Source organism: Nilaparvata lugens, chromosome 2 (assembly GCF_014356525.2).
Source record: "Nilaparvata lugens isolate BPH chromosome 2, ASM1435652v1, whole genome shotgun sequence".
Lineage (NCBI taxonomy): Eukaryota > Metazoa > Arthropoda > Insecta > Hemiptera > Delphacidae > Nilaparvata > Nilaparvata lugens.
The window spans coordinates 49,944,787-49,971,042 of record NC_052505.1 but is presented as its reverse complement, the minus strand read 5'-3'; the positions used below and the strand labels follow the sequence as shown (position 1 = coordinate 49,971,042).

The 26,256-nt window shown below is 33.8% G+C and overlaps 2 protein-coding genes across 5 annotated transcripts in view; one reads left to right on the top strand and one right to left on the bottom strand.

Moving 5' to 3' along the window:
- Positions 1–10,466, top strand: part of LOC111049658 (Bardet-Biedl syndrome 4 protein) — a 69,089-nt gene extending 58,623 nt beyond the window's left edge. For all 4 annotated transcript variants that reach the window (XM_039421422.1, XM_039421423.1, XM_039421420.1 and 1 more), the window contains exon 10: positions 10,102–10,466. In XM_039421422.1, coding sequence (XP_039277356.1) covers positions 10,102–10,331 — 230 coding nt within the window. In that variant the 3' untranslated portion in view covers positions 10,332–10,466. The remainder of the gene's footprint in view (positions 1–10,101) is intronic.
- Positions 10,467–15,160: 4,694 nt separating this feature from the next.
- Positions 15,161–26,256, bottom strand: part of LOC111058446 — a 33,254-nt gene continuing 22,158 nt past the window's right edge. Inside the window, exons 2-3 of the mRNA XM_039420111.1 lie at positions 16,509–16,670; positions 15,161–15,195 (exon numbers count right to left, since the gene is read on the bottom strand). Of these exons, the coding sequence (XP_039276045.1) occupies positions 15,161–15,195; positions 16,509–16,670 (197 nt within the window). The remainder of the gene's footprint in view (positions 15,196–16,508; positions 16,671–26,256) is intronic.

The following is a 26,256-nucleotide window of genomic DNA, read 5'->3' as shown; positions in this document are numbered from 1 at the left end:
ATTGGACAGCATACACTAATGTGAAATCTTAGAGTATCAATGAATTGCTTATATTTGTAATTTAGGTTACAACTGTTATAAACACTACTCCAATTTCCTTGAAGCAGTTCCTGCTTCAAACAATTTATATTTCCTAGCTCATATTGCTGAATTTCTTTCACAAAAGTTTTTTTTCTGCTTGGATTCTGGCCCTGCAACTTAACATCTAAAATTTGATAGTTATGATCTGATAGATCTGAGCTACCTAACCTGACATTACAACCTTCTATATTTGTGAGGATATTATCAATAATTGTCTGTGAAGTTCGAGTTACTCTTGTATATTCGTGGACCTTAATTTCTAAATTATTCATATTAATAATATCTCTAATGTCCTCTGTCATTTTATCCTGCCTGGCAAAATCGGTATTGAAATCTCCTACTACTATAACATTTGTGAAACGAGCGGTTGTAATTTCCAAAAGTGTGTGGAGCAGCTCACAAAATTTTTGCCAGTCTCCATTTGGTGACCTATAGATACCTAACACTGCTACCTCAAATCGATCATCAATTTTTAACCTTAGTCCCGTCACCTCTAAATCCATCTCAACAGAAAATCTCTTAACAAAATCCAGTTCATAAGTTTGGGTATGTTTAGCATTGCTAGTGAATATACATACACCACCACTTCTATGAGCTATTCTACAAAATTCCGATCTCAGTGAATAGCCTGGAATCCTAACTTGATTTATTTCCTTTATTTTTAAGCCATGCTCTGTGAAAATAACAATGTCAGGATCCTCCTGTTTGAGAAATACTTCTAATCTGTCAATTTTGTTGCGTAGATACTGAATATTTTGATGATAAATACTAAAAACCTTACCATCTTGTGCTACTCTATCTCTAGCATTTGTAGCTATTTCCCTTTCCCTGTTTTGAGCCAATTTACTAAAAAATCGTTATTTGTTTTTTTGACTGTTTTTAAACCAGAGGATTGCAAACGGCTTTCAATCAGCTCTGCCAATCTATTACAAAATATTACTTTGCCAGATCGATTTAGATGCAACCCATGATTAGTGAAGTTATGTCTTTTCAGCCTTTCATTTAGAAAACAAATCCCCAGCTGTTTAGAATTCTTATTTTTTAGGCTGTTGATTGTATTATGGATTGATTTGTTTGTCGAATTGATTGCTTCATTTAACTCTGGCCTATCAAACCTATTAGGAATAGTACTTATTATTAAGTTTGTTTTTTTGCTGAGTGGCACAATTTCCTTGATTTTTTCTGTTACTTGAGGAAGATGATTCAAGTTAGGTTCATTTATATTATTTGAGCCACCCAGTACAATTAGATAGTCATTTTCATCAAAGTCTTTAGTTTGTTCCCTAGCTGACTCTACAACTGCATTAATTGATGCACTTGGCTTGAAAAAACATTGGACATCAAATTTATTTTTCAATCTTTTATCAAGGAGATCACTGCAATCACGTCCATGACTGGACGTCAGTAGCAGAACTCTCCCTTTCCTATCTTTATTTCCCTCAGCTATATTTTTGGTTGCTGTCTTCAAAACCTCACTGTACGTTTTATTTCGACCATTTTCAGAGCATTTCCCATCATTTAGGTTAGATTCTATTTTTTTGCATTTGGACGGAGGTTCTATCATACATTTAGTATTATCAAATTTAGATTTTAGTTTCTTTATTTCCTCCGACATTAGACTACATTGATTTTCTAGATTTAGTATTTCTTTTTTATGGTCTTCATCTTGTAATTTTATAATCAGTTCCAAAGATTTAATTTCTTCTACCATCCCTAACCTTTCTTCCTCAGACGTTTTTAGAGTTACTTCTAATTGGTTTTTAAATTAGTGTGGCTACTTTGTAGTTGAGCAACTTTTTCGGCTAAAGTAGTTTGAGGAACTGGGGTTTTTGGTTTTGGCGTTTTTGAATTTTGGTTTTGGGAACGCGTAAGTACTCCCGCAATGTTTACATTTCTATTAATAACCTTCGGTGTTCTATTTGAGCTCATCTTCCTATCTAAGAAATTATATTACTTGCAATAATAATAATTGATTTATAAATGATAGGATTTTAATTAGGTTATAATTTTAGTCAAGTAAACTATCTATGTTTATTTTTAAATCTCGAAAACCTAACCTCAAAATAACCTCTAAACGATGTTTGGCTTATAAAATAGAATTAAGAATTAAAATCTAAAACAAAATGATAAAACGTGATCAAGAAACAATTAATAATGAAATTAATACAAAATTTGTACTTATCCGTGACTATGTATAACACAAAATCTTCCAAAACCCAGGAGCAAAATTATGTATGACTTTCATTCACAAAACCTCAAGGTCATTCAAGTTACAATGTAACATGTCCGGTGACCGAGGAGGCCACTCAACATCTCTATGCAAAGAGTTTTAATAGTCAACGAATTTAGGACTGTTGAGATCACAGTAATATTGCTTAGTATGGTGATGTTTAACACTAGGCCATATCCGGGTTATCAAGACTGCATACTGCATAATATTATTCTTATATAAGAATATAAGAACATTGAATTGTTATTGAACATTTTATGAAGTTGGTCATTAGCTATTATAGTCCATTTCAAAACAATATAAATTATATGTTTGGAATATCTGTTTTTATTGAATTATTCTTAAATTTTCAACAGAAATTAACTCTGATAAACACAGTTATAAGTACTAGATACTGTTCAATAGATACTCATAATAAATACTGAGAAAATACTTGGAAAAACGAAGAAGCACACGCACAAAACCTTATTACAAATTCTTGAAATCAGTCCAACATTCGTTCCTATCAAGTGATCGTTTTTACGAGCAGAGCCAGACAGTTCATCTAACTTAATCCCCTTTCGAGTGAGATTCATTTCAAACGGTCAGCATAGGTTGAATGGGAAACATGTTTTTTTAAGAGTGATGACAGTATAAATAAATTTTAATATAGTAGCGAGCAAGGAACGAGCTTGGAAATATTAGCCAATATATTGCAACTATTCAATATTCAATCCAGGAGTTTCTTCACGTTTCGACTGAGAACACTTGATATAGTCTACCACTTTTGTCAATAGCCAATCCGCGTTTTGTGGACAATAGATGAATTCATCTACAATAAATTGTACATTTCCCATGATAATATAGGTTACTGTTATGCATTGCCCCAGAATAAATTAGCAAAACAACTCAATCAATATTGATCAACGCAATCTTCATGAATTGCATCACACTATCTTCTCCTTTCATACAGAACAATCACACAAAGTAGGCTACTCTTCGCCAATAATTGCTATAGTCAATCACTTCAGCGCACCCTTTCTGCAAATATTGGAGAGTGAGTACCGTACTGCAGAACTCCCAGTACGGCACAACCTACTTTCAAGCATCCAGTATCAGGCCTACCTTATTCAAATTATTTCAAAGCTCTGGGACTGGGATCAGTAATGCAACTTAACAGCTACTCAGACATTCTAAGTCTGAACATAGATATTGAGATGCAAGTTGTGATACAAATGTGTGATAATGGAAACAGAGATCTCAAACCTCCAGTAAACGTCTTACCATTACTATACCTCTACCGTATCTATCAATTTCAATCAGTTGATTCCAGTATTCAAACAAAAATCTTCTGTTTGTTATCTATTCTCTTTTTCCACAACTTCTTATAAGTTGGGATAAGAATACTTTTTTGTGAAGAATATTAACACTACACCAACGTTTTATTGTGCCAACATGTTGGTCCTGTTATTGCACATTTTGAAGCTCAAAGAGACTGAAGTTTTTGAAGAAACTTGAAACCCATTAGAAAAATTTGGTCTGAAGCCCAAACCAAGACTCTGTTTGCCTCTGTTTGGGCTTGAAAATGCACAACACTAGCATGTCACATGTCACCGCAATAGAATATGAGTGTTAGTTAATATTTTACACAAAAAAGTATTTCGATTTTAACTTATACCAAACAGGAACATTGTGGCTTCTATATTACCAGTACATCATTCATGGTACAAATGGTTGACAATTTAGTAAGACAGAGCCTTCGAATAACAGAAGACAAAAGGTTAAAGAAAATTAAAATTTCACCGATTTAGTCAATTTTCACTATTGAATTGTAAAATAGTATAATTAAATGTCTCAACTGTACTCCAAATATTGAAGCAAAACTCGAGCAAATGAATCTATTTCATCTCAAGTTTGAATTCTTAACCTAAAGCAATTTATTCATTTCACATAATAAATAAATAAATTCGTATGGCTTTTGTTGGTGGGGAGTTCCCTTTCGGGAATGTTCCACCGCCTGAATATATAATTTAAGCCGTCAATGGGCCTTACGACTGTCATACTTCAGCCGGGACCGACAGTTTAACGTGCCCATCCGATAACACGGGAGTGTACTGGTTAAAAAACTTTTGGTAATGAGAGGGGTAGTTTAGTTTTAACTTTTGACTTACTGAGGGCCAAAGTCGTTGTCCGTCTCTTTGTATGTTCTACAATGACTTTAGAAAGAATTGATCAATCAGCTTCAAATTTTGAACACTAAGTTTCCGAGCTTGGGATTAAGTTCTCATTAGACTTTAAACAGCTGGAGTCAGAAAATTGGCTTTCCAAAACGGGGCGTAGTCGCAGTAAATAGTTGCAGCAAAATATTCTTTATTTTCTCATTTCTATAATTGGAAGCGTTTTTCCTTGACGGAATAAAACATTTCTAAATAATTCAAAATAGCTGAAACTTTATACTATTTTCTCTCTACTTTATTCTGTATTCAATTTTCTAGTTTTTCGAAATATAATTTAAACGTGGTCTGTGACTACGTCCCGTTTCGAAAAGCCGATTCTCTGACTCCAGCTATTTAAAGTTTACAACTTAGCTAAATGCCGAGCTCGGGAACCGGCCCTTATTCTTCGAACCTTTTTACAGGTCAAGTTCGTTGGACAACAAAATTTACTCAGTCCTTCGTCCTTTGTCATGATATGAGAATAACATTGAAAGTGCATAAGAAAAAAATTGTTTTAATTTATCATTTAGTCAGCTGAAGATTGTTTGCATTGCATGCAATTACTACAGGTTTTCCATTCATTCATTCATTTATATTAACACTAGCCGTCAGGCTCACTCCGCTCGCCATATCCATCTAACCAGGGGGCTCCGCCCCCTGGACCCCCGACTGGATCGTCCAAGAGTGAGATCAGCAGGCTCGTTTCGCTCGCCTGCATTTTTCATTTGAGCATTTTTATCATATGTTAGGACGATCCAGTCGGGGGTCCAGACTAAACGTCTGGCTAAACGGATATGGCGAGCGAAGCGAGCCTGACGGCTAGTAATATAATATTCCCAGGAATAGCTCCGATTGAAGTAGCAGTGCCCAATAAATTTTTCCGAGATAAGTGCATTTCAATCTTCAACTTGGTGCCAACCTAACAAAGTCAACTCAACTTAATGCCAACCTGACAAAATTATTAATTTAGTTACCAGTTAACAACTGTTTCGAAGAGGTACTCTCTCTAGATTATAGTTCTATATTAACATATGGTATGGCCTTTTTTCAATTATAATTAAGAGAATAAGTAGAATATACATGCTAAAAGACGAACTTTAAACCCTTAAAACCACCCTTAGAGTTAAAATATTGCCAAAAGATTTCTTAGTGCGCCTCTAAATGGTCAACTAAACATACCTACCAAATTTGAACGTTTTTGGTCCGGTAGATTTTCAGTTCTGCGAGTGAGTCAGTCAGTCAGTCAGTCAGTGAGTGCCATTTCGCTTATTCGCTATATATATATATATATATATATATATATATATATATATATATATATGGATAGAAGATCAGCTGAAGCAATTTGAGAGCGCTAATTACACGCACTGAAACATGATTTCAGCTGATTATATAACTAGTCCAGGCAACGAATGCTCAGAAAAAAATCTGGTGTGGTGCACTCACACAACTTTCCTTGCCGTTATGAAAATTGATCAACTGACGCTAGTGTTCCCGCGCATCTCAAGTCTACTTTTCTAAGATCTGAGCCAGCTGGTGACAGGACAATAGCGCTGCAGACACACGAAGTCTGCTATCTCTTCATAGTGAATGATTTAATAGAATCAACAGTTTGCAATTGGATAATCTTATTTTCTCTAATTTCGAGCTTATTTTCAATTTTAGGTGAAAATACTACTTAACATTAATTGTAGAGATTTGTATGCTCAATCTTTTCCACTTGAAATTTTTTTTGTTTGAATTGTATCTGAAGCCTGATAATTGGGAATCTAAAATCAAACTTTGCATAAATGAGGCGGAGATCCTGAAATTTTTACAGATATAAGACTTGTGGCAGTTGATAGAACTCATCAATGACTTTCCTAGGAATGAATTTGATCAAAATCGTTGGAGCCGTTTTCGAGAAAATCGCGAAAACCCCTGTTTTTGACAACATTTTCGCCATTTCAGCCGTCATCTTGAATTGCATTTGATCGGAATTGTTCGTGTCGGATCCTCATAGTGTAAGGACCTTAAGTTCCAAATTTCAAGTCATTCCGTTAATTGGGAGATAAGATATCGTGTACACAGACGCACATACACTCATACACACACACACACACACCACACACACACACACACACACACACACACACACACACACACACACAAAATTGATCACCTCACGCTAGTGTTCCTTGGGGTACCTTAATTTTTTCGGAAAGCAATACTTTCCTTACCTATGGTAATAGGGCAAGGAAAGTAAAAGGTTGGAGGGAAAAGTTTGGAACACAATTTTTGACCCCACAGTTCTTTCAAGGAGGATCAAAAGTCCTTACTCCTACCCCCTGTGATAAGGGGGTGAGGGTGGTTTGAAAGTAAAATATTTGGTTTTTTTGCACATATCTCAAACAATATGCGTCTTTCGGGAATTTTAGTCGGATAAAAAAATTAAAGTTTACAAATTAGCCTAGTTTCATCCGTAACATTTTTCCATATCTCTTTAAGATTTCCAGGTATTAGCTCTCGAAGGTGTCGCATTTTGAAGAAAAACCGTTCCGGCTTCGATTTCTTCATCTTTTTGGCTTTATAACTTTTTAACGATTGATTGAAAAAATCCGTGCTTATCATGAGCTCATAGACCATCACATCCTCTTTAATTTAATGTATCATTTTATGCATCTCCCTGCGATTGTTGCAGCCGTTTTAGTCACATTGCGGTAGATTATGCAAGGAACTACATAGAAAACTGAAAGAATATGGAAAATCTTATAAATGAAACTTGTAGGCTAATTTGCTAGCTTCAATTTTTTATTTGAAAAAAAATTCCAAAAACTCATATTGTTTGAGATATGTGCAAAAAAATCAAAATATGGTACTTTCAAACCACCATCACCCCCTTAGCACAGGGGTTAAGAGTGAGGAAGCTTGATATGTTTACCCCCTTACTATTTTTAAAAGAGCTGGGGGGCAAAATTGTGCTCCAAACTTTTCCCTCTATAATCTTTCGTTAACTGGACTAAACATCATTCACAACTTTTACTTCAACAAAATGATACGGCTTGATACATATCAATGTGCGGCAGTGGCGGATCTAGAATTTTATTTTGGGGGGGGCTGAACAGGGGAAAATTTTGTGAAAAGGCTTACATTTAATGAAGTTAATTGTTGAAGTTTTATGGAGTAAAAACGTGTGTTTCACAGTAAAAGTTTTCAGGATGTTTTGTTTATTTATTTAATAATGAAATACATTAAAGTTAATAAAAGACAGATTAAAAATATGAAAAGGATTTATTTTTAAGTATTTATTCAAAGTATTAAAACGTTAACGGATATCATACAATTGAAGACGTAGTAGTGGAATTAGGTCATTCTTGCCAATGAATATACTTTACCAGCTTCAAACTAATTATATTTGTATAAAATTTACATTCTTACAAAAAAAAAATTTAGGCGTTTTGGGGGGGGGGCTTGAGCCCGAAAGCCCCCCCCGTAGATCCGCCACTGATGTGCGGTTCCTGCCATTTATTTTCTTTTGGAGTTCTGTATTGAAATCATGTATCATGAATTTGGATTCATATAAGGATTAAAGATGTTGAAGCGACAGAGTAATATTTGAAGATCAATTTTTCATTTCAAATAGAATCTCCAATAGAATCTACTGTCAAATTACTAGTAGTTCTGTGAACAGTATACCTCACGCCGTATTTACATCCACAAGTACCTGATTGAAACTATACACCTTATGGAAATACAGCAATAGACAGGTTTCTCCACACATCTGTGTAATCACTTGTCAGCTGATTTATGATGAATAATTCTATAGTCTGATTTTTACGGTAATATTGGCGTATGAAGGAGGCTCCTTTTTCCTTTTATATTATCCTTGAAATGCAAAATTTCCAAAAACCTTGTATATACGTCGACGCGCAATTTAAAAAGGAACATACCTGCCAAATTTCATGAAAATCTATTACCGCGTTTCGCTGTAAATGCGCAACATAAAAACATATAAACATTTAAACATTCAAACATTTCAACATTAAGAGAAATGCAAACCGTCGACTTGAATCTTAGACCTCACTTCGCTCGGTCAATTATTGTAAGAGAAATATTTGGCTGTTTTCATGATTTCCATCAACTCTGTATAATTGAAAGTTGCGGGTTTCAAAGATTACAATACATCAGTTCTTGAGCGAGTTCTCCAACCCAGGGAGTCACTAGTATTACATTATAAAATGAATGCCATGAATAGATGTTACCTACCATTTGTGAATGGGAGTTTGTTAGTAATAGATTCATCCAAATTAATAGACAATGTACAATATTAATTATTAAACAAACATGATTAATTTTAGTCATACTGCGGTAGATTATGCAAGGAACTACATAGGCAACCCGCCGAACAGCTGAGCTATGCAGGTAGAGCACCTTGTCCCTCAACATCCAGCGTATTATTATCTGCTATATGTTCTCATAACCTACTTTTTGGACCATTTATAGTGTATAAATCAAAATTCGGGGAAGAAACAGTTTTGGGCTGTGCCAGTTTGTCCTTCCCCAATCATTTTGAAAAATTGTGCTCTGTTTATCAATAAATAAATAACGAGCGAAGCTCGGTGCCCCAATATTTTTTTTTATTAATAAACAGAACACGATTCTCTAAAATGATCGTGTTTATATTTTACAGCTGGCTATACGTCAGCTTATGAATTTCGGGGATGCGATATTCGATTTTCCACAGAATCACTCGCTTAATTTTACTATCCATAGACAACGAAAGTCTCAGCTGTTTCAGCCAAGGATGAATTATCCTTTTGATGTCATTCAGCGAGTTTTCCCAAGGATAAGACCTAGTGCAATCGAACTTATTCTATCATAAACCTACTATGTTCCAAATTTTTTAAAAATCGTTAAGAGCCGTTTTCGAGATCCGTTGAACATAAATAACAAGATATAAAAATTTGAACAGATATACAGAAACTGCTCGCTTAATATAATGGAATTAGAGATTATATATAATTGAAGCTCGATATTTGATTCAAGAATAAGATTTCATAGTTAATGCTCTACTGGACATTTCACACCACGGTATGTTAGCTTGATCGACAACACTGACCATTTTAAACCGGCGTAGCATCGCGTCGTGTCGTAAGCTACATAATACTATACGCGTCACCAATGCTACGTTTTTGAACGTAGCCGATGTACGTATTTCATGTAGTACATGCGCTTTGAGCTAAACCATGACACTCGAACACAGCTCAAACTGTGGTCAAATACAAATTAAACCAAATGAGAAAATATATTTCGGTGTGAATAGTTCACAGCTTGCGCATTAATACGCTGAGATACGTGCTACGTCGCCCGAAAACGTTGCACAAGCTACGCTATGGCGGATTGGGATGGCCTTAAAATCATTATGGGCCATGTTTTTTGTAGCCTAATTTCTGAATGTGAGATGATTATCTCTATAATTTATCCGGAAGTCTTCATAGCAATGGGAAGAAAAGGCTTGAATGGACCCAAATGGCCGCCTACAAGTACATGTTATAGGTAGGCAATTTTATTGGTAAAAAGAAATAATATCCAATTTAGAATCTTTTTGAATTTCAGACACATTGAAGAATCTTGACGATCCAGACAATACCGTAAAAGCGTATGAACAAGCAATAAAATTGGACCCGGAAGACCCAGCCACCCGAGTGAATTACGGCGTCTTCCTTCATTCCATTTCAGAGAAACAACGTGCTCTGGAACAGTTGAACTATTTCAGGAAAATTGCTCAAAGCGTTCCCTACCTTGATAAACAGGTACAATATTCATATTTCAGTACAGAAGAGTAACGCAAATTTTTAAATACAAGCAGGGGGTAATTTTGCAGATGTTATAGAGCCTGCCCAAACCACTTCAGCAGAACAAGAAATGTTACCAGATGAAGTATAGTGCATTTTATTATATTAAATATAATCTTACTCATTCTCCATGTCTACTGACTACTTTTGGTTCCTACACTGGGAGAAATTCAACTTATCTTCTGCTCTTCAGAGAATATCTTCTCTTTATAATGATTATATTAACTGTTAGAATCCTCACCCATTTGAAGTGTAGGCCTATGTTTGAACTGGAAGGGGATAACAAGAACTATGTGATTATGGAACAATTCAACCTAATATACTTCAACAACTCAGGTAATAACATGACAAACAACTTAGGGTAATAAAATCTTTTGTAATATTTAGTAGAAAATCAACCTTTAAAACACATGGAAGGATTAAGCTTGTCTAGTTTGAAATCACAACCAACGCTGATTACTTTGTATGTGTGTGTCCTGACTGGATTTAATAGAGTATCGATATGGAACTGCAATAAGAAATTGATATTTTCATAATATCAAATTACTATAGCCGGTACCCTGTTCATTCTTTATTCACTTTTTGGACACTTGATAATGGGATGAATACCGAAAATATTATTTGTCATGTTATAAAATAAAAGTGTAGGCCTAATAGTAATTTCAAAAATGATAAAACTATCAAGTTGCTCTGTAGAACTAATTTAAGGAATTGATAATTCTATAATTAATAGAAGTGTAGTGATTGCAAAATGTAAATTTGTAATAGACTGCTTATAGCGTTGTTGTCTTGTTGATCCATTTGTTTCTCCAATTGTGCAATATTTTACACAATTTTTAAAAACGTTCTAGTAGAAAGTGTTCAATCACTGATTGCTAGGAGTGAGTCTTTAGATGTTAGTGGAACATAGCAAAACGGTAAGTAAACACTTTCTTACCGTTAAAATTCTTTCTTTCAGTTACAATAGAATTTCAGTTGTTTTTTGAAAATTGTAAGTTATAGAGTGCCTAGTCTTGGAATTGAGGGGAAGTTATGAAATTCAGAAAAACGTGATCAACAATTGTAAAATTTATTACAGCAGGTGTCAACACAAATTTCAGGTGTCATCAAACGTACTTGTATTAATTTTTACAGGTAATGCAATGTATGATCGCTGTCTACAAAAATGCTAACTATCTGTTCAAAAGGCCTTACAACTCTTAAGAACACGCTTAGAATAATCAACCTTTGAATTCCTATTGAGATTAAAAATGTCAGCTTATCTCATCTATGTTGTTGCTTAAAATTAGTATTGATTAACAACATCGGTACTAAATATAATTACCGTTTAGAGCTGTGTCGGTAATTTTATCATTTTAAATTCACGAAAATAGTGTATGATCGTATTTTATTTTTACATTACAAAATAATATTCCTATTTACAAAAGATGGACAGACTATAAGCGAATAACGCAACTTGCTCAGATTAGGATTAGTGCACATTCACTCACCAAGCTCGTCACAGATAACAACAAACATTAATATTGTTCAATATGAACTTATTCTAATATTGTAGACTTATTTTATCTGAATTGTCATCCACAAACATTCACTCATAGAAGCACATTCTAACATTCAGCTCTAAACAACTGCTCTAATTTTGCCGAGTAAAGTAAACTCTTTTAAAATATTTTTCTTGACTATGGAATGAATATTTATTCCATCAAGGAATCAATGTTTGGATTGATAGCTTATCACTTTTAAAACTTCTAGTTTAATTCAGTTGATGAAGGAGGTTTACCGGTACTGTAGAAGCTGTTATAGATATTGAATTTTAATCGAATATCCAATGAATATTCTGCACAATGCTTATGATGATAAATCATACGAAACATATTATTTCATATAAAAGTTGATTCAACGGAGAATAGAACATTTCAATAAGATGGCAGTACCATGACAAAGTAGGCCTTACAACTCAATAAAGTATCTGGACCTATTGACAAAAAGTCTCGCTAAGTCAAATCTTATTCTCCATCATTGATATGAAGCACCTGGTTTTTATTTATGGTGTTGGAATAAATTATCTCATTCAAAATGTTTTAAAAAGGATATGATAATAGCCATTACTATGACGGAAAAATTTTCTTCTGGAAAACTATAACATCAATCTTTCAGAGAAATTTATTCTCAATGTCATCCACTTTGAAAGATTTGCAATGCAAACTGGTCCTCCATTTTTCTTCACCTCAACGCTAAACTTGTATTAGCATCCTGCTTATTATTTTTCTGTATTTGAGTACCGTATTATTGTCAGAGGATTATATGAATACTATTACAGATTTACAGTTTGTTCAGTGTATCTGCGAATACATTCTAAAGAGAAATAAATGAAACCAGTTGTTCTTAAAGTGTATCACACTATAATTCAAGTTTGCCATATGAAAAATTGCTCTGTTTCAATGCCCTTGCATATTTTCCCAACGGAAGCCGTTATAAGATTCAACTCAAGAACCGGAAATCCAATGTGTCTGAAGTTTTATTTACGATGATAGAAAATTGGGTAGATAATTTTTGGAATACATCTACAGTGATACAATATATACATAGTATTAAAAATATATTACTGTAAGTTGCATCATGATATGCTTATTAGTAATTTTAAAATTCAATTGAGACATCAATAAATGAATTGTTCTTCTATAAGTAAAATATGATGATAAAATTCAATAAAAGCATCCATTATGGAGATTGAATATTCTGTAAGTTTTCAACGTAACGGATTTATTGATAGAATATTAGAGAATTCAATTGTAACAATACTGTGAATATTGAGAATACGAGTAGAAAACATTATTCAACATATTACGTCTTCTCAACATCTTTAGATTATTTAATTTTAGAGATAATTTAAGAATAGATATACTCAACCTACGTTTTAGTGAGTCTGGTAAGATTAATCGAAAATTTAGGCAGACCAAAAAAAATCTATCAATAAAATTCATAATATTACTTTAAATTATTCCAAGACCCAAATCCTTGAAAGAGAATATTGATTTATTCACTTTGAAAAGATAATGCAGACCTAATAAGTGTCCATCACCTGATGGGAATTATTATGTGCATCACAGATCATTCAATGTAGGTATTTAAATTGAACAGTTTCCAAAAATATAGCAACAATTGATTCAATGATGATGCCGTATATTGCAAGACACTTTATCAATCCCGGCCAATAAGCTATTTCTCTGATAGATTTATACACTATGTTCCGTGGAAATTCATATTAAAATAGCTTTATGATTTATTGTTAGGCTTCAATTAACATCATAAACACACTGCATTAATATTAAGAAATATGATATGTGACAATTGTAACTTTTAATAACGAATGAGCTCATTACATAAATTATTTGAATAAGTGATTCTAATTTATACTGACGATTAAATACTGAGTACATATTTTGATGAATAGGCTGAATCATAGAAAAATTAGCTCCAATTCAAATGCACCGTGAAATTGAATTTTTAAATTTTAAGACTAGATGAAATTGGAATTTTCAATGCAATATCACAGTTATTCTTTGTCAACTGCTCATAGTTGGAGTGTGATCAATGGAATTTATAATTCTCTTTTAGCCAAATACAGGTCATATTGGTAAATTTTGAAAAGTCTGATTGTGATAAGGGTACGAGGGTAGTATTCTTATCAAATTTTAAAAATTTTAAAAACACCATCTTCAAACACTGGCCATGGAACAATGTCGACTACTCAGAGATCAATCATGAATAATCAAAAATCATATTCCCAACTGACCGCGAAATTAGATGTTTGAAGACCTTATCGAACATTGTATAGTATCGGTAATTCAGTATTGAATTTTGAGATCGAGTGAAGTGAAAAGCCTTCATCAATATAACATTTGAAATTTGGAGGATAGTGATTGTAGATTGTAAATGAAATAATACTTTCTTTCGGAAGAAATCTTCCTCCATTTTCTTGATGGATTTCTTATAAATGCTTCTGAAATCAATATTATTTCCCAGTGACGTTAAAATGATTTTTGATGCTACAACGTTTATAAAATTTTGGGAAAAGGACGGTATGAGGAAGATCACCTTTTGCTCTCTCCCAATTTCAATTGTACGATTTCTAATTGAATATATAGGATAAAATACTGGTATTGTAATCTTCATAGTAATCATATGAGTGATACCCTCTTCTCTTCGATGCCTAATTTCCCTCTTCGGAATTCCTCTTCGAAATAAGCATTTGTAAAGATTCGTAGATATATATTCAATCTTGAACGTACTCAAGTTTGTTGTTCCTCCTATAAAAAATAGTGTGAAGTAAGATTTTTCCAAGATGAATACATTGTTTGTTTCAGTGAATGACAAATAAGTTATTCATCGAAATTGGTAGTGGATGAAAGCAATGCAGTGAGTGCCCGACACCAACAACGTTAAAATTGGAACCAGAGATGTATTAACTGTTAAATAATATGGTTTTACCATATTTATACAGTTGCAAATCAGCATAGTTTTGTATGAGCTCGACTCTACATGCTAGAGGGGGTAGCCTATCATTTAGTGAGCAATTTATTATATATTCTCATACAGGTATCTGGTATCAATAATAATAATCTATTTTATACCTCGACATATCTATAAAATTGCAGAATCTAAAGAGATTTGATCCTCAATCTAATCAATTTGTTTAGAAAGAGAGTATTCATACACTGCCACAAACATACAGTAGGTAGGTAGTGCATTTATCAATTGAACATCAAAATGTTTCAACTCACAATCAAAGTTACATGAGAGAAATATGCCAATATTCTTCACTTGGCAGTGCCCACTAGGTCTAGAGTGGTTTCTAAAAAATCCATACATGGTTAAATTTAATATTCACGGAACAAACAATTTATTGCTTAAATTTCATCAAATTTGGTTATTTAACCTATACCTAAAGTAGCATTACATAATACATAGTAGGACTCCAATCTAACCGTAGAATCATTTTTTAATATTAATTTTATGTATGCTTAGGCTACTTGGAAATCATAATTTCCCACACAAGATCTTAGGAATAGATCTCACAAACATTGAGTTTTCATGAGGTTTCAGCTTCTTAGAAGATGTATTGAAATAATAATTCATTACTGAAACCAAAATCATTCATATCATTTAGGAATTTTTCTCTGATAGGAATCAGGGAATAATGAATGGATCACATGAATTCATTTTGATGGATATGATATAGATAAAAAATGATCCGAAACCATACTGATCTTAAAATACTTCTATTTATAGATTAGAACTATATTTCCATATTTCTGATATACAGTACAGAACTCCATCTCCATAGAGTTCATTCCCTCGTGAAGATCAATAAACACTATTTCATTGTGTCATGATATGAGGCTGTGTACTTACACTGCTACAGAATTCGACAGATATTCAATTTATGTAATATTCTACATAAACAATATTAGGATTAATAGTACGCAATCTAATTTGTATTGAACTAATTTCGGTAACTTATTAAGTGAACGTATTCCATTTGAAATGATTTGATTATTGTAGTATTGCAACACAACTCTACTATCAACGATAGAGCTGCTTTATTAGAAATATTGTGTGTTCAATCTAATAGGAAACTCTCTGGGAATGTACGATTCTAGTGAACATCTGAAATTGTTTGATTATTGTAGTTCTACAAAAAGGATCTCACATGAAATCATGATTAGATAAAGTTTTTTTTTGGAAATAGGTGATTGGCATTATTATTTCAAACTCAAATGGTTACCTTGCTGTGGAGAGGTATTTTATCTTCTCATCTTTATAACAATTTATTATGTGCTGTTTAAAAAAATCACAAAGGATAATGAATGAGAAGTTAAGGAATAAAGTCTCTTCCTCTTTTTCTAGATAAACTACTCTCCAATTTTTGCTCACAAACACAGAGTTAGATAGAAATTGAGAGTTGAATAAAGAGAGAGAGAGATTGATTGATTGAGAAAGAAAGAAATAGAGAGTAAGTAAAAAGAATCAAGAATTCCAGGAGAAGCGATTTCATGCCCAAGTAAAAGAGGTACTTGATCAAGATCTCGATTAAATTCTAGGGAAGCTTCACTGGCTCCATAACTTTAATGAATCGTCATGATTTACAGCTGATGCATGGGCTACCTTTTTGAATATTTTTGCGACAAATTGAGGGCTGCATCTCGGGTAGATGCTCGAGCGCCGGCTGCATGCTGCAGTTCACTGTTCCCAGCGAATACGAATCAAACGGATCTCCGCACCTAGGGTCGTATTCTGAATTGCATTGATAGCAGCGTATCGATGAGCCTGCAATCAAAAACAGACTTTTAGCCTACTTCTCTCAAGCTATATGATTTGGGGAGTCTGATCTCAATTCGTGTCAAACTTAAAAAAATCGTAGAAATCAATCTGAAAAACAAACAATTCAACCCAAATTATCCAAGGACTAATTCATTTGTTCCAACATGATAATTCACCTAAAACTCATACTCACATATTCTAGAGTTCAAAGAAGAATTCTATTGGAACAAATAACTATACCGTGTACAGAAAACCAGAAAAATCTGTTTACCTACTTATTATCAAGTTTTTAGGAGTGTACCAAGTTTTCACAATATTTATTAGAAGTGGTCAATGGTTTATATTAAAATGAATAGAATAGGAGGGTGAAATTTCAGATCGAAGAGGTAGACGAAGTATGTTGCATCTTCTCTTGAATGAACATACTTAACAATTAGATCAATCATTAAAAGAAAATTAATAGAGTGGTATTTTAGTATACAGAAGTACTGGAGTGATAATATTCATTTGATATAAACTCTTTCAATTTGAAAATTCATGTATTGAGAATCCCTTTCTTGTGGTCCAGAATCATTTGAACATGTAGGTCCAAACATTTCTCACTATCTTCCACACTACAAATCAAAGTATATAGTATGCAGGTTCAACAAGAAACTGAAGGTCCCCTTTTAAATTGAGCTGATGAACTGTCGATATATTTGAGCTCTAGGCTACTAACTGCTCGTCTAATAAGAAATTTATAATTCTATATGCCTGAATCATTGATGAGAAAAATGCATTCATTATTATAATAAACACATTCAAAAATAATTGTTCTCCACATAAAATTCCTGCGAAAAAGCAGGTTAGCGAAAAGAGCCTGTTGGTTCCATTCCCAGCAGATTCCGTCAGGTTCCAGGGGGGGGGGCATCCTTCTGGCTAGACGGATAAAGCAAGCGTGGTGAGCCTGCCATCTAGTTCAATGACTACATAAAGCAGTTTATTTTTATTTTTTTCCTCGGCTGAGGGTGATACCCACATGAGCTCTAGGATTGTGCGTGAGTGATGAGGCGGATTTTAATGAGAAATGAAACAACCGACAACTTCAGATGGGTCCTGGACCACCAGGAAGCAATTTTGCAACTCATGAATCATATTCAGAGGAGTTGGCTCAAGCGGTCACCCTTCCAACGGTAGTACCAGGAGCATGATTCAACAGGAGTTGCAAATTGATGTGAATCCGTCAAAATTGACCAATTATAAAATTACTTTCTTTTCTTTTACTTTCATAACTTATGTAATAAATCCTATCATATGCTCTCGGAGCATTGGAATGAATTTCAAATAAATCGTTTTTCCATCTTTCAACTATTGAAATGTATGAAAATTCATGACTCATTGTTGGAGTAATTTTTTGAGAATAGCTTGAACAGTGCAGATTTCGTGCATAGATAAGACACTCAGTTATCGCATCAGCATCAAACGAATCAAGTCATCCATGCATAATTCCGAATGCTTTCCTGTTACTGCAACTGTCATTGAATTGATGCTCTGTTACAGACGAGGAGTGCACCAATAAGTGAAGGTCATTGCAAGTTATGGTGGAGGGGGAAGGATAGTAAAAATAATGGCACCGTGTTTAAAAAAAGAACAAAACAATTTGACCTACAGTGATAGCTGATTTACACAAACAACCTTCGTTTGAAAAAATGTTGAACGGTCATGCTGCATTTTAATTAAAAGCATCTAGATGCAGCCAAGTTCACTCGTTATCCACACGTCACGGTGTAACGGATTTGAACATTCATCAATTCAGGAAGTGCATAGGATGCGCTTATCGTAACTATTTCATAGCTCAGGAGAATAAATAAAATCTTCAATTATTTATATATAATTATGGCTCAAAAAATGACTCAAAAATATAATATGAATAAATTATGGAAAATGGAAAGGATGTGTCCCATAAAGAATGCAATATTTGATTTGGTTTATTTTCAATTTAAATAAATCATCAACTAATTGAAATTTCCACTTACAATGGAAAACAGCGGTTGATTGTGGAACACGATATCAGAAAAAATTTCTTCCACGACTTTGGAGATACACTTTCAGTTTTTCAACAAAATGTGTGTCTCCTCGGACTCAAAGTGACACTTTTCAAAACAATGTTTGTTTCAAACCAATAGACTGGTCAAGACGAGGGCGTCCTGGAGGATTGATATCCAAAAGCGAACCAGTTCCCTCGAACTTCTCGATGAGTCTCTTAACTTTTGACTGATGAAATGAAATTTGTTGACCAAAAATTCCACAAACTTTTCGATTCGGCATAGAATTCCAAGTACTCATAATGCGTTTTAAGAATCACACTGCATTGCTCCTTCGTGTGACGCTCCATGTCGACTAACCGCAGATGAAACTGGAGATAAAACAGTAAATGACGGTGTTACCAGCCTAACATACCAACAATGTCGTGCGATTCGAATGTTACGATACCTTTATCATGGTACACTCTATATAAGATACTGTATTTCTTTCTTATCATGAATGATTGAGCTAATTGTTGAGAATTCTATGCTAAAGTACCGTAGGATTATCATGAGATGACATTGGTTTATCACAGCTTTGGTATTCACTATAAAATTCATTCTATTTTTCACATTACAGCCTTGGAGTTGGAGAGTATAAGGTTGAGTTTAGTACGGACTATTCAGAGGCAGCATTGTCCAATTAAAGCTTTTGGAACATTATTATGCTGCAGTATTATTCACTGGAACATTTCATATTCTTTCCCCACTTCAGTACCTTGGAGTTAGTGACCAGTGTGTAGGTTGAGTTGAGTTAAGTTTAGGCTCGGAGAGCATGCAAGTCTGACATACAGATCGATGGGAAGCGCCGGCTGAGGCAGTTAGTCAACCATCGTCGCGTGCCAGTAGTGCGGGTTGTTTATTTAGAGAGAGCTCAGGCGCATACATTCTTACTTTACCGATTGCTTTTGTCTGACTTTAACTCTCAGGGTGATTCCCATTCACTTGAGGCGACAGCTAATTGCTCACATTATGATCCAAATCATTAATTCATTAATTAATCTCAAATTACTTCCAAATTGAGTTTAAAAATCTGTTAAAATTCTATGAATATTGTTTGTAGCTGATTTCAGAACTAGGTATTGAATGAGTGTAGCAATTTTTTCTCGATTTCTACCTTCTGTTCTGTCCTCATCTGCAGAAGAATATAGACAATTATATAGAAAGCAATTCAGTTCAAATGTTCATTGCAGTAATAAGTTTTTGGGCCATAACTATTTTCATTGTCATTGAGTAGTCGTAAATTAGAGCATAGCAAGAAAATAAATAAAACTAAACTCGATAGCCAGGTCATGAATGAAGAGATGATAAAAAAATCCAAGGAAACCATTATCATTGGACCTAATAAATGAATTTTTGGTTTACAAATTGCTATTTGCTCAAAAGTTACTTCAGTGAAGAAAAATAGCTTATTAGAGTCTGCGATATTTTGGAAATAGGACTACTGTAAGTGACCTGAAACCAAGACGCATATTAGGATTTATATTTTGATCCATTAATTACTATTTATTATGCTTGTCATCGATATCATGGCCATTTCTAATGACTGATGACTAAATATGAGAGCATATCTCTAGATATGGTATGATAAGATCGATGAACAAAATAATAGGATCCCACAAATCATAGATGAAATACATTATATCATTCCTCATCTGTGATATCACATTTATATATATGGATGAAGAAACACAAGGAAGTTAATTAAATAAAAAAAAACTATCAAATGGTGATAGAATTAATAATCACATTCTATAATGATATGAAGTTTTAATATCCAGTATAATAATACCACAGTTATTCAATTCAAATGTCCATTCTATCTTCATCCATTGTTTTGGAGTTTAGAAGAAGAATTCTCTTCATAAGACAGGCTTTATTTGTTGCTCCTCAACAAATTAGACGCAACTTCTGCATTGAATAGAATGTAACCTGGAGAATGCCACTTGAAGTCCAAAACTTTAGACCTACTGGAAAAAGAGATGTATGAAGGCAAAGCAAAGATGATGATGAATTCTCTTCAAAACTCAGCATTCCCCGTTAGAACCACTATTGCTGGAATCGAAGAGAAAGGTTTTCTACTGTGATTACGATTGGAAGTGGCGCTTTGATAATCACCTTGATAGGGAAACTTGAAAGGACCGAAGCAAATATATCAAAAAGCTGATGTCTTTAAATAACAGTGACCTCCACCGTGGAAGGGAACCAAAAAGTATTCTCGTACTTGAATATAATAGGAACGGGTACCAATACGTGCCACCCTGGGCTGTGGGCGCTCTCCCTTCCTCCTTCATCGATCCCTCTCTCTGTCTAGCTGTGTGCTAGCATCTCTTTCTGTTCCCCGTATACTAGGAATGAGGTCACCTTAGCCTCTAAAGTACTGGTACCGTACTAGACTTCCCACCTCCAGTACAAAGGCACTGCTCTCAAATTTTCACCAGCCTCATTGCATGACCTGAATTCAAATTCATCTCATTCATTCTGATCCTCCTATCCTCAGAGATAATAGTGAAATCAACATCTTCTTTCCTTGCAGTCTGCCAGAGGCGGATTTTCGAGCTAAAACTAAGAGGAATGCAAAAGAAGGTTGGCATTTTCATGATTTGATAAAACTGAAACTTTGATAATCAAGCAAAATTCTCTTTAAAACGCAGAAAACAATAAAATTTTCGAAAAAAAAAAAAACATTCTAAGGGTAGTTGACTCTGTATGACCTATCATGAACTCTCGTCACATAGCCTGCTGCCGAGACAGTTGTGGATTTGGACCAGACCAGGATCGATCATCTCTTCTCATCTCCCACCTGAAGGCTCATGTGAGCATCAACTATTTTGTACTAATTCACCTTCGTAGAATTTTTGACAGTATTGTGTCTTGATTTTATTTATTTATTTCATTTTATCTATTTACAATGCAAATTACACTAATGCAATGTATATTATATTCTTATCAATCAACAACAGAAAGGCAACGTAGTACAAGGTGAGCCGGAAATGATATGGAAATTAATTAATTCATAACATATACGTGATCTCCCCAGGATGATACTGTATTTACAAAACTAATGTTCTAACAGGAGGTATCTTATTATTTACTGTAACAGTACATAGCTATCGAGGGAACCAACATGATTCAATTAGCCATGACAAAACCGTTTACATCTTAGACACATGAACATTCAAAGTTCCAGAATGACTAACACTTGACATTTTTCTCGACCAAAAATGAATTAATCAGGAAGGAAGTACTCACTCCTACGTTGCAATAGAACGCATAAGACCGCAGTTCTCACACGTTGTTTATTAGCCAGCACTCATCACTTCTTTCTGTCATCTCACTCATCCTCTCTTCCATCTCCCTCGTTTCTTTTCTGTCTTTCCTCCACCACTTAGCTTGTTTTCTTTATTAGAGCGGGAGAAGTGGTGAGCTTGTAAATGACAAGCACTCTTTTGCTTCTCACATTCAAGTGTTACTTCGCAGCTCTTCGTTTGCATCTCCGTAGAATGTCGAGTAGGAATATGCATAATAAAAGGCCTATGTCGTGTTCAATGAAGTGTATGAAGTGTATATTGCATCTGGGAGTTGCAATGCTGAACATTAATATTATTTAAAGCTGGATGGAGAAACATTACCGGTAAACCGTGGTGACTTTGCCCCAATTTTGGGGCTTTGAGATTTTAAACCACTTGCAATCAATACTTGAGTTGCAACTGATCTCTTGCAATATTATTTATTGTATTCTGCAATGTTTGAAGATTATTTTTCATTGTAAAAAGTTAGTATTTTTCTCCACTTTAACAAAGATATATTTTTTTGAAATTGAGAGACAATCTCATCCAGGGCCTTGAGTGACTTTGTTTCACTTTGAAAAATATATGGCAAAAAGTTCATTTTCAAGAGTTAGACAAAGTGAAACCAATTGTTAACCTTTAAAATGAATAATTACATCGGAAACAAATGAAATCAACTTTAAAAATCACAAATTATCTATTGAGAAATATTTCAGTTTCTGCTGCCTAAAGAACTTTTTTTATCGTCGAGGCATGTTGGCTCCATCTGTAGAATCAGCTAAAATGAATATTAAGATCGTATTAATCTCAAGCAAGGAGATTATTTTGTTTTATTAGGTGGAGTACATGATATTTATCAACTTTTGAATTGTATTTGCATCATATCCTGCATAATATCACAATTTTTTGTAATATTACATTTTTTGTCTATTAAAATTGAATCTTCAATTCGATATTCAAAATATTAATAAAACTTGATAGCAAATATCGGTGTAATCGATATATTATGGACTAAACTTTTCACAAAGAATTTATCATATATACTAGTGTTGAACATCCCACTGTATCTCTGTAACAAAGTTCTATTTCTGAATAAACAGATAATTCTAAACAACATAAAGGCTAATTAAATTTAAAATAACTTTAAAAATAAAGTTTTATTGAAAACAATAAATATGTTTGTAGACTTGTGTTCTTTGCTAATTGGCAATTGATGATGACGTGTCTCGGCTTCACCGGAAAGGCTTCTTGTTCTGGTGTCTCTCAAACTTTTCAATGACTGGCTTGTGTTGGGAGTGTTGGCTTCTGTTGAAATTTTCCTGAATAATTGAAAGTTGAGATGTGTTGTTTGTGATCTAAATGTTTTGTAAAGTTTATTGATGTTATTGAACATACATGAAATGTAGATTTCAATTTTTCTTTTCATTTTGTCTTGAATTTCTTGTTTAATGTTGAAAGCCATAAGCCTGTTTTGAAACCTGTAAACGATAGATTAGTATTCTCAATCTATAAGTTATATATTTTGATCTTGATTTGAAACAATAATTTCTGAGTTTTTGTGAAAGCTATTGGAATATATTTTGATGAACAGAACAAACATATAGTAACCTCAATCATGTTCAATCTATGTTCGATCCATGTATGATTATTTGTTTTGGTGTAAACTGAAATTTTTAAATCATTTTTTTTCAAATTATAATTTGATTTGCTCTGAACTGGATTTCTTATTCATAAGCATTAGATCCATTCATGATATATCAAGATATTAGCTTATTTGGAACCGATGACTTTCCTTAGAATATGGGTGAAGGCTAACCAACCTATTAGGATAAATTGGTAGCACGTCAAATTTTTATACTGGGACAAAGTCACCCCAAGTTTAACCTAAAAGAGACCTCGCTGTATTTAACCAGTAAAAGAACCCTAACCAGTTCAACTATGGATATTACAGATATACCAATTGAAATATGATAAAAAGGCCAACTAATATGTACTCACCGATATCATGAGTCTTTTAGAAATGAGTTTTCTAATAGGAAGTTCTCCGACAGTGAAATCACAAGATGAAGCAAACAGTTAGGTTTTATGTCCATTATTCAACAAATATATTGAGATTCGACAAGATATTGATTGTAGAACCTCGATAATGATCAGGGCTATGGCTATCAATTTTGAATATCGATTTCGGATAACCGAGATTGGAGATAAACTGGTTTAAATAATTTTCCGCGAGGTGGGACAAAGTCATCCCGGGTTAGACAAAGTCACGCCGGTCGACGGTATTTGAAAACTTTATAAAAAAATCAGCATGCCGGTTATATCAAACAGTACCAATGCTGTTATGATCAGAACATAATAATTCATGCTCTAGAAAAATCCTAGTTGTGGCCTAATTTCATTCCAGTTACAACTTTCCCCAGAAAGTGACGCACTCAAGTGCATATTGATAAATTCAAAGAAAATATTATTTTTTGAATTTTGGAAATGGAGAAGAAATATTGTTCTCTTCCGGTGAAGCCCACGACATGGTTTGTATTCACAAAATTGAATTTTCCCAAAGGATATACACAATATTTTAAAATAGGCTATTGCTCGAATTTTTCATCAATTATAGTACAAACTTTAGTATGAACTGGAAATCCTAAGACGTCTATAGGAGCGACGCCTCTCTTCCAAGTCTCCAAAGACTGAAAGTAAAGTAAGGCTGGCTATCAACGGTAGAACATGCTTGAAAAACATGCATGATACACATCATGTCGTCATACATTGTTGAGTCATCACAGCGAAAGACTTCGAGCAATATTTTTGAGGTTAGGTTTTTGTATCTGCGATTTTCTGGTGTTTGTTTTTTCTTCGCTGCTCTATTTGAAGTTAAATATTCTTCTATCATTATAATTTGTAATATTTCAATGGTTTATTCATTGTTATTGGTTGTTTAGTTCATGTTAGAAGCCTCACGCTGATGACAACTCGACTTATTGTTATACTGTAGTTGACTGAAGGAAGGGGTATTCCATTTCCTTAGGAAAAAGGAAATTTATACACTTCAATGATTCTCAACTTGAAGCTTAAGGGTGAGGTCTCAGATTCCAAACATTCATTAAATGCTCAAGAGATTTAAAATAAGATATATGGATGAAGAAGAAACTATTTACAAAGGTACCGTATCAAGTGAAAATCATCTGACGCCCGCCGTATAAAGAAACAGTTGAATCCTTTTCAACTGTCAAAATTTGTACTAGATTATTTCTCAGCATTATGACCAGAATTTCTCTCTGAAGAGAGATATTGTATATCATTCAGAGTGAAGTAAATGTAGCCATTCTGCTATAGAAGACCTCCAATGTGATATTATGAACACATTTCTCTGTGGAGTTTTCTTAGCATTTCAGTACTGAATCGACAACTAAATAATATAGAAGAGGTTTCGAGTTTTACTGAAAAATATTATTCTGTAATTTTTTCATGGACTTCATTCCTTCATACATGAATTTCATTCCTAAGAAAGTACTCTATCCTTGAAAAGCTACGATGATAATTGTGCTACATACTATATTAAAAACAAATTTTAAAAAATAATTCAATTAGATTTTTGTCATTGAAAATATTACAACTTTTTTGTCATTTGATGAATGATAAGACATCAAGACTTCACTTATTTATTGAAATTGGATTTTTGTTTTTTCCTCTACTTGCACTTGAGAAATAATAATCGAGTGATGTAACGAAATACCAGGTAGAGCAGGGATCTTTCCCACAATAGGAGCAGCCTTAGCTTATCAAAGGAGTTCGCTTTAACCATCTACAATGGCATCGACGACGAACAGGTGGAAAATAAATGAAACGATGAGTTGTAACAAACTTGAGTCCATATCTGTGAATAGAGGTTAGAGGAAGTTGTATAACTATTATTGAGCTATTGATCGATATTCAACTGAAGTAACCAAACTGAATAACTTTCTACGCCAACAATGCGATATAGCTCAGCTTGGATGGCCAATAAAGTGCTGCTATAAGTTTGAACGACCAAAGCGAGCAATATCAAATCACTCAGATTTACATGGCTCAGAATACAGGCTAAGCTCTGAATCCAAGCAACTTCTAAGATTTGCATGAAATATTGCGCTTTAATACTGGTGAATAAATTATGGATTTGTACAAACACCAACAGATATCTGTACTGTATTATTGAGAACCGTGAATAATGGTGAACTAGGAGTACCATAGAAGAGTAATTGA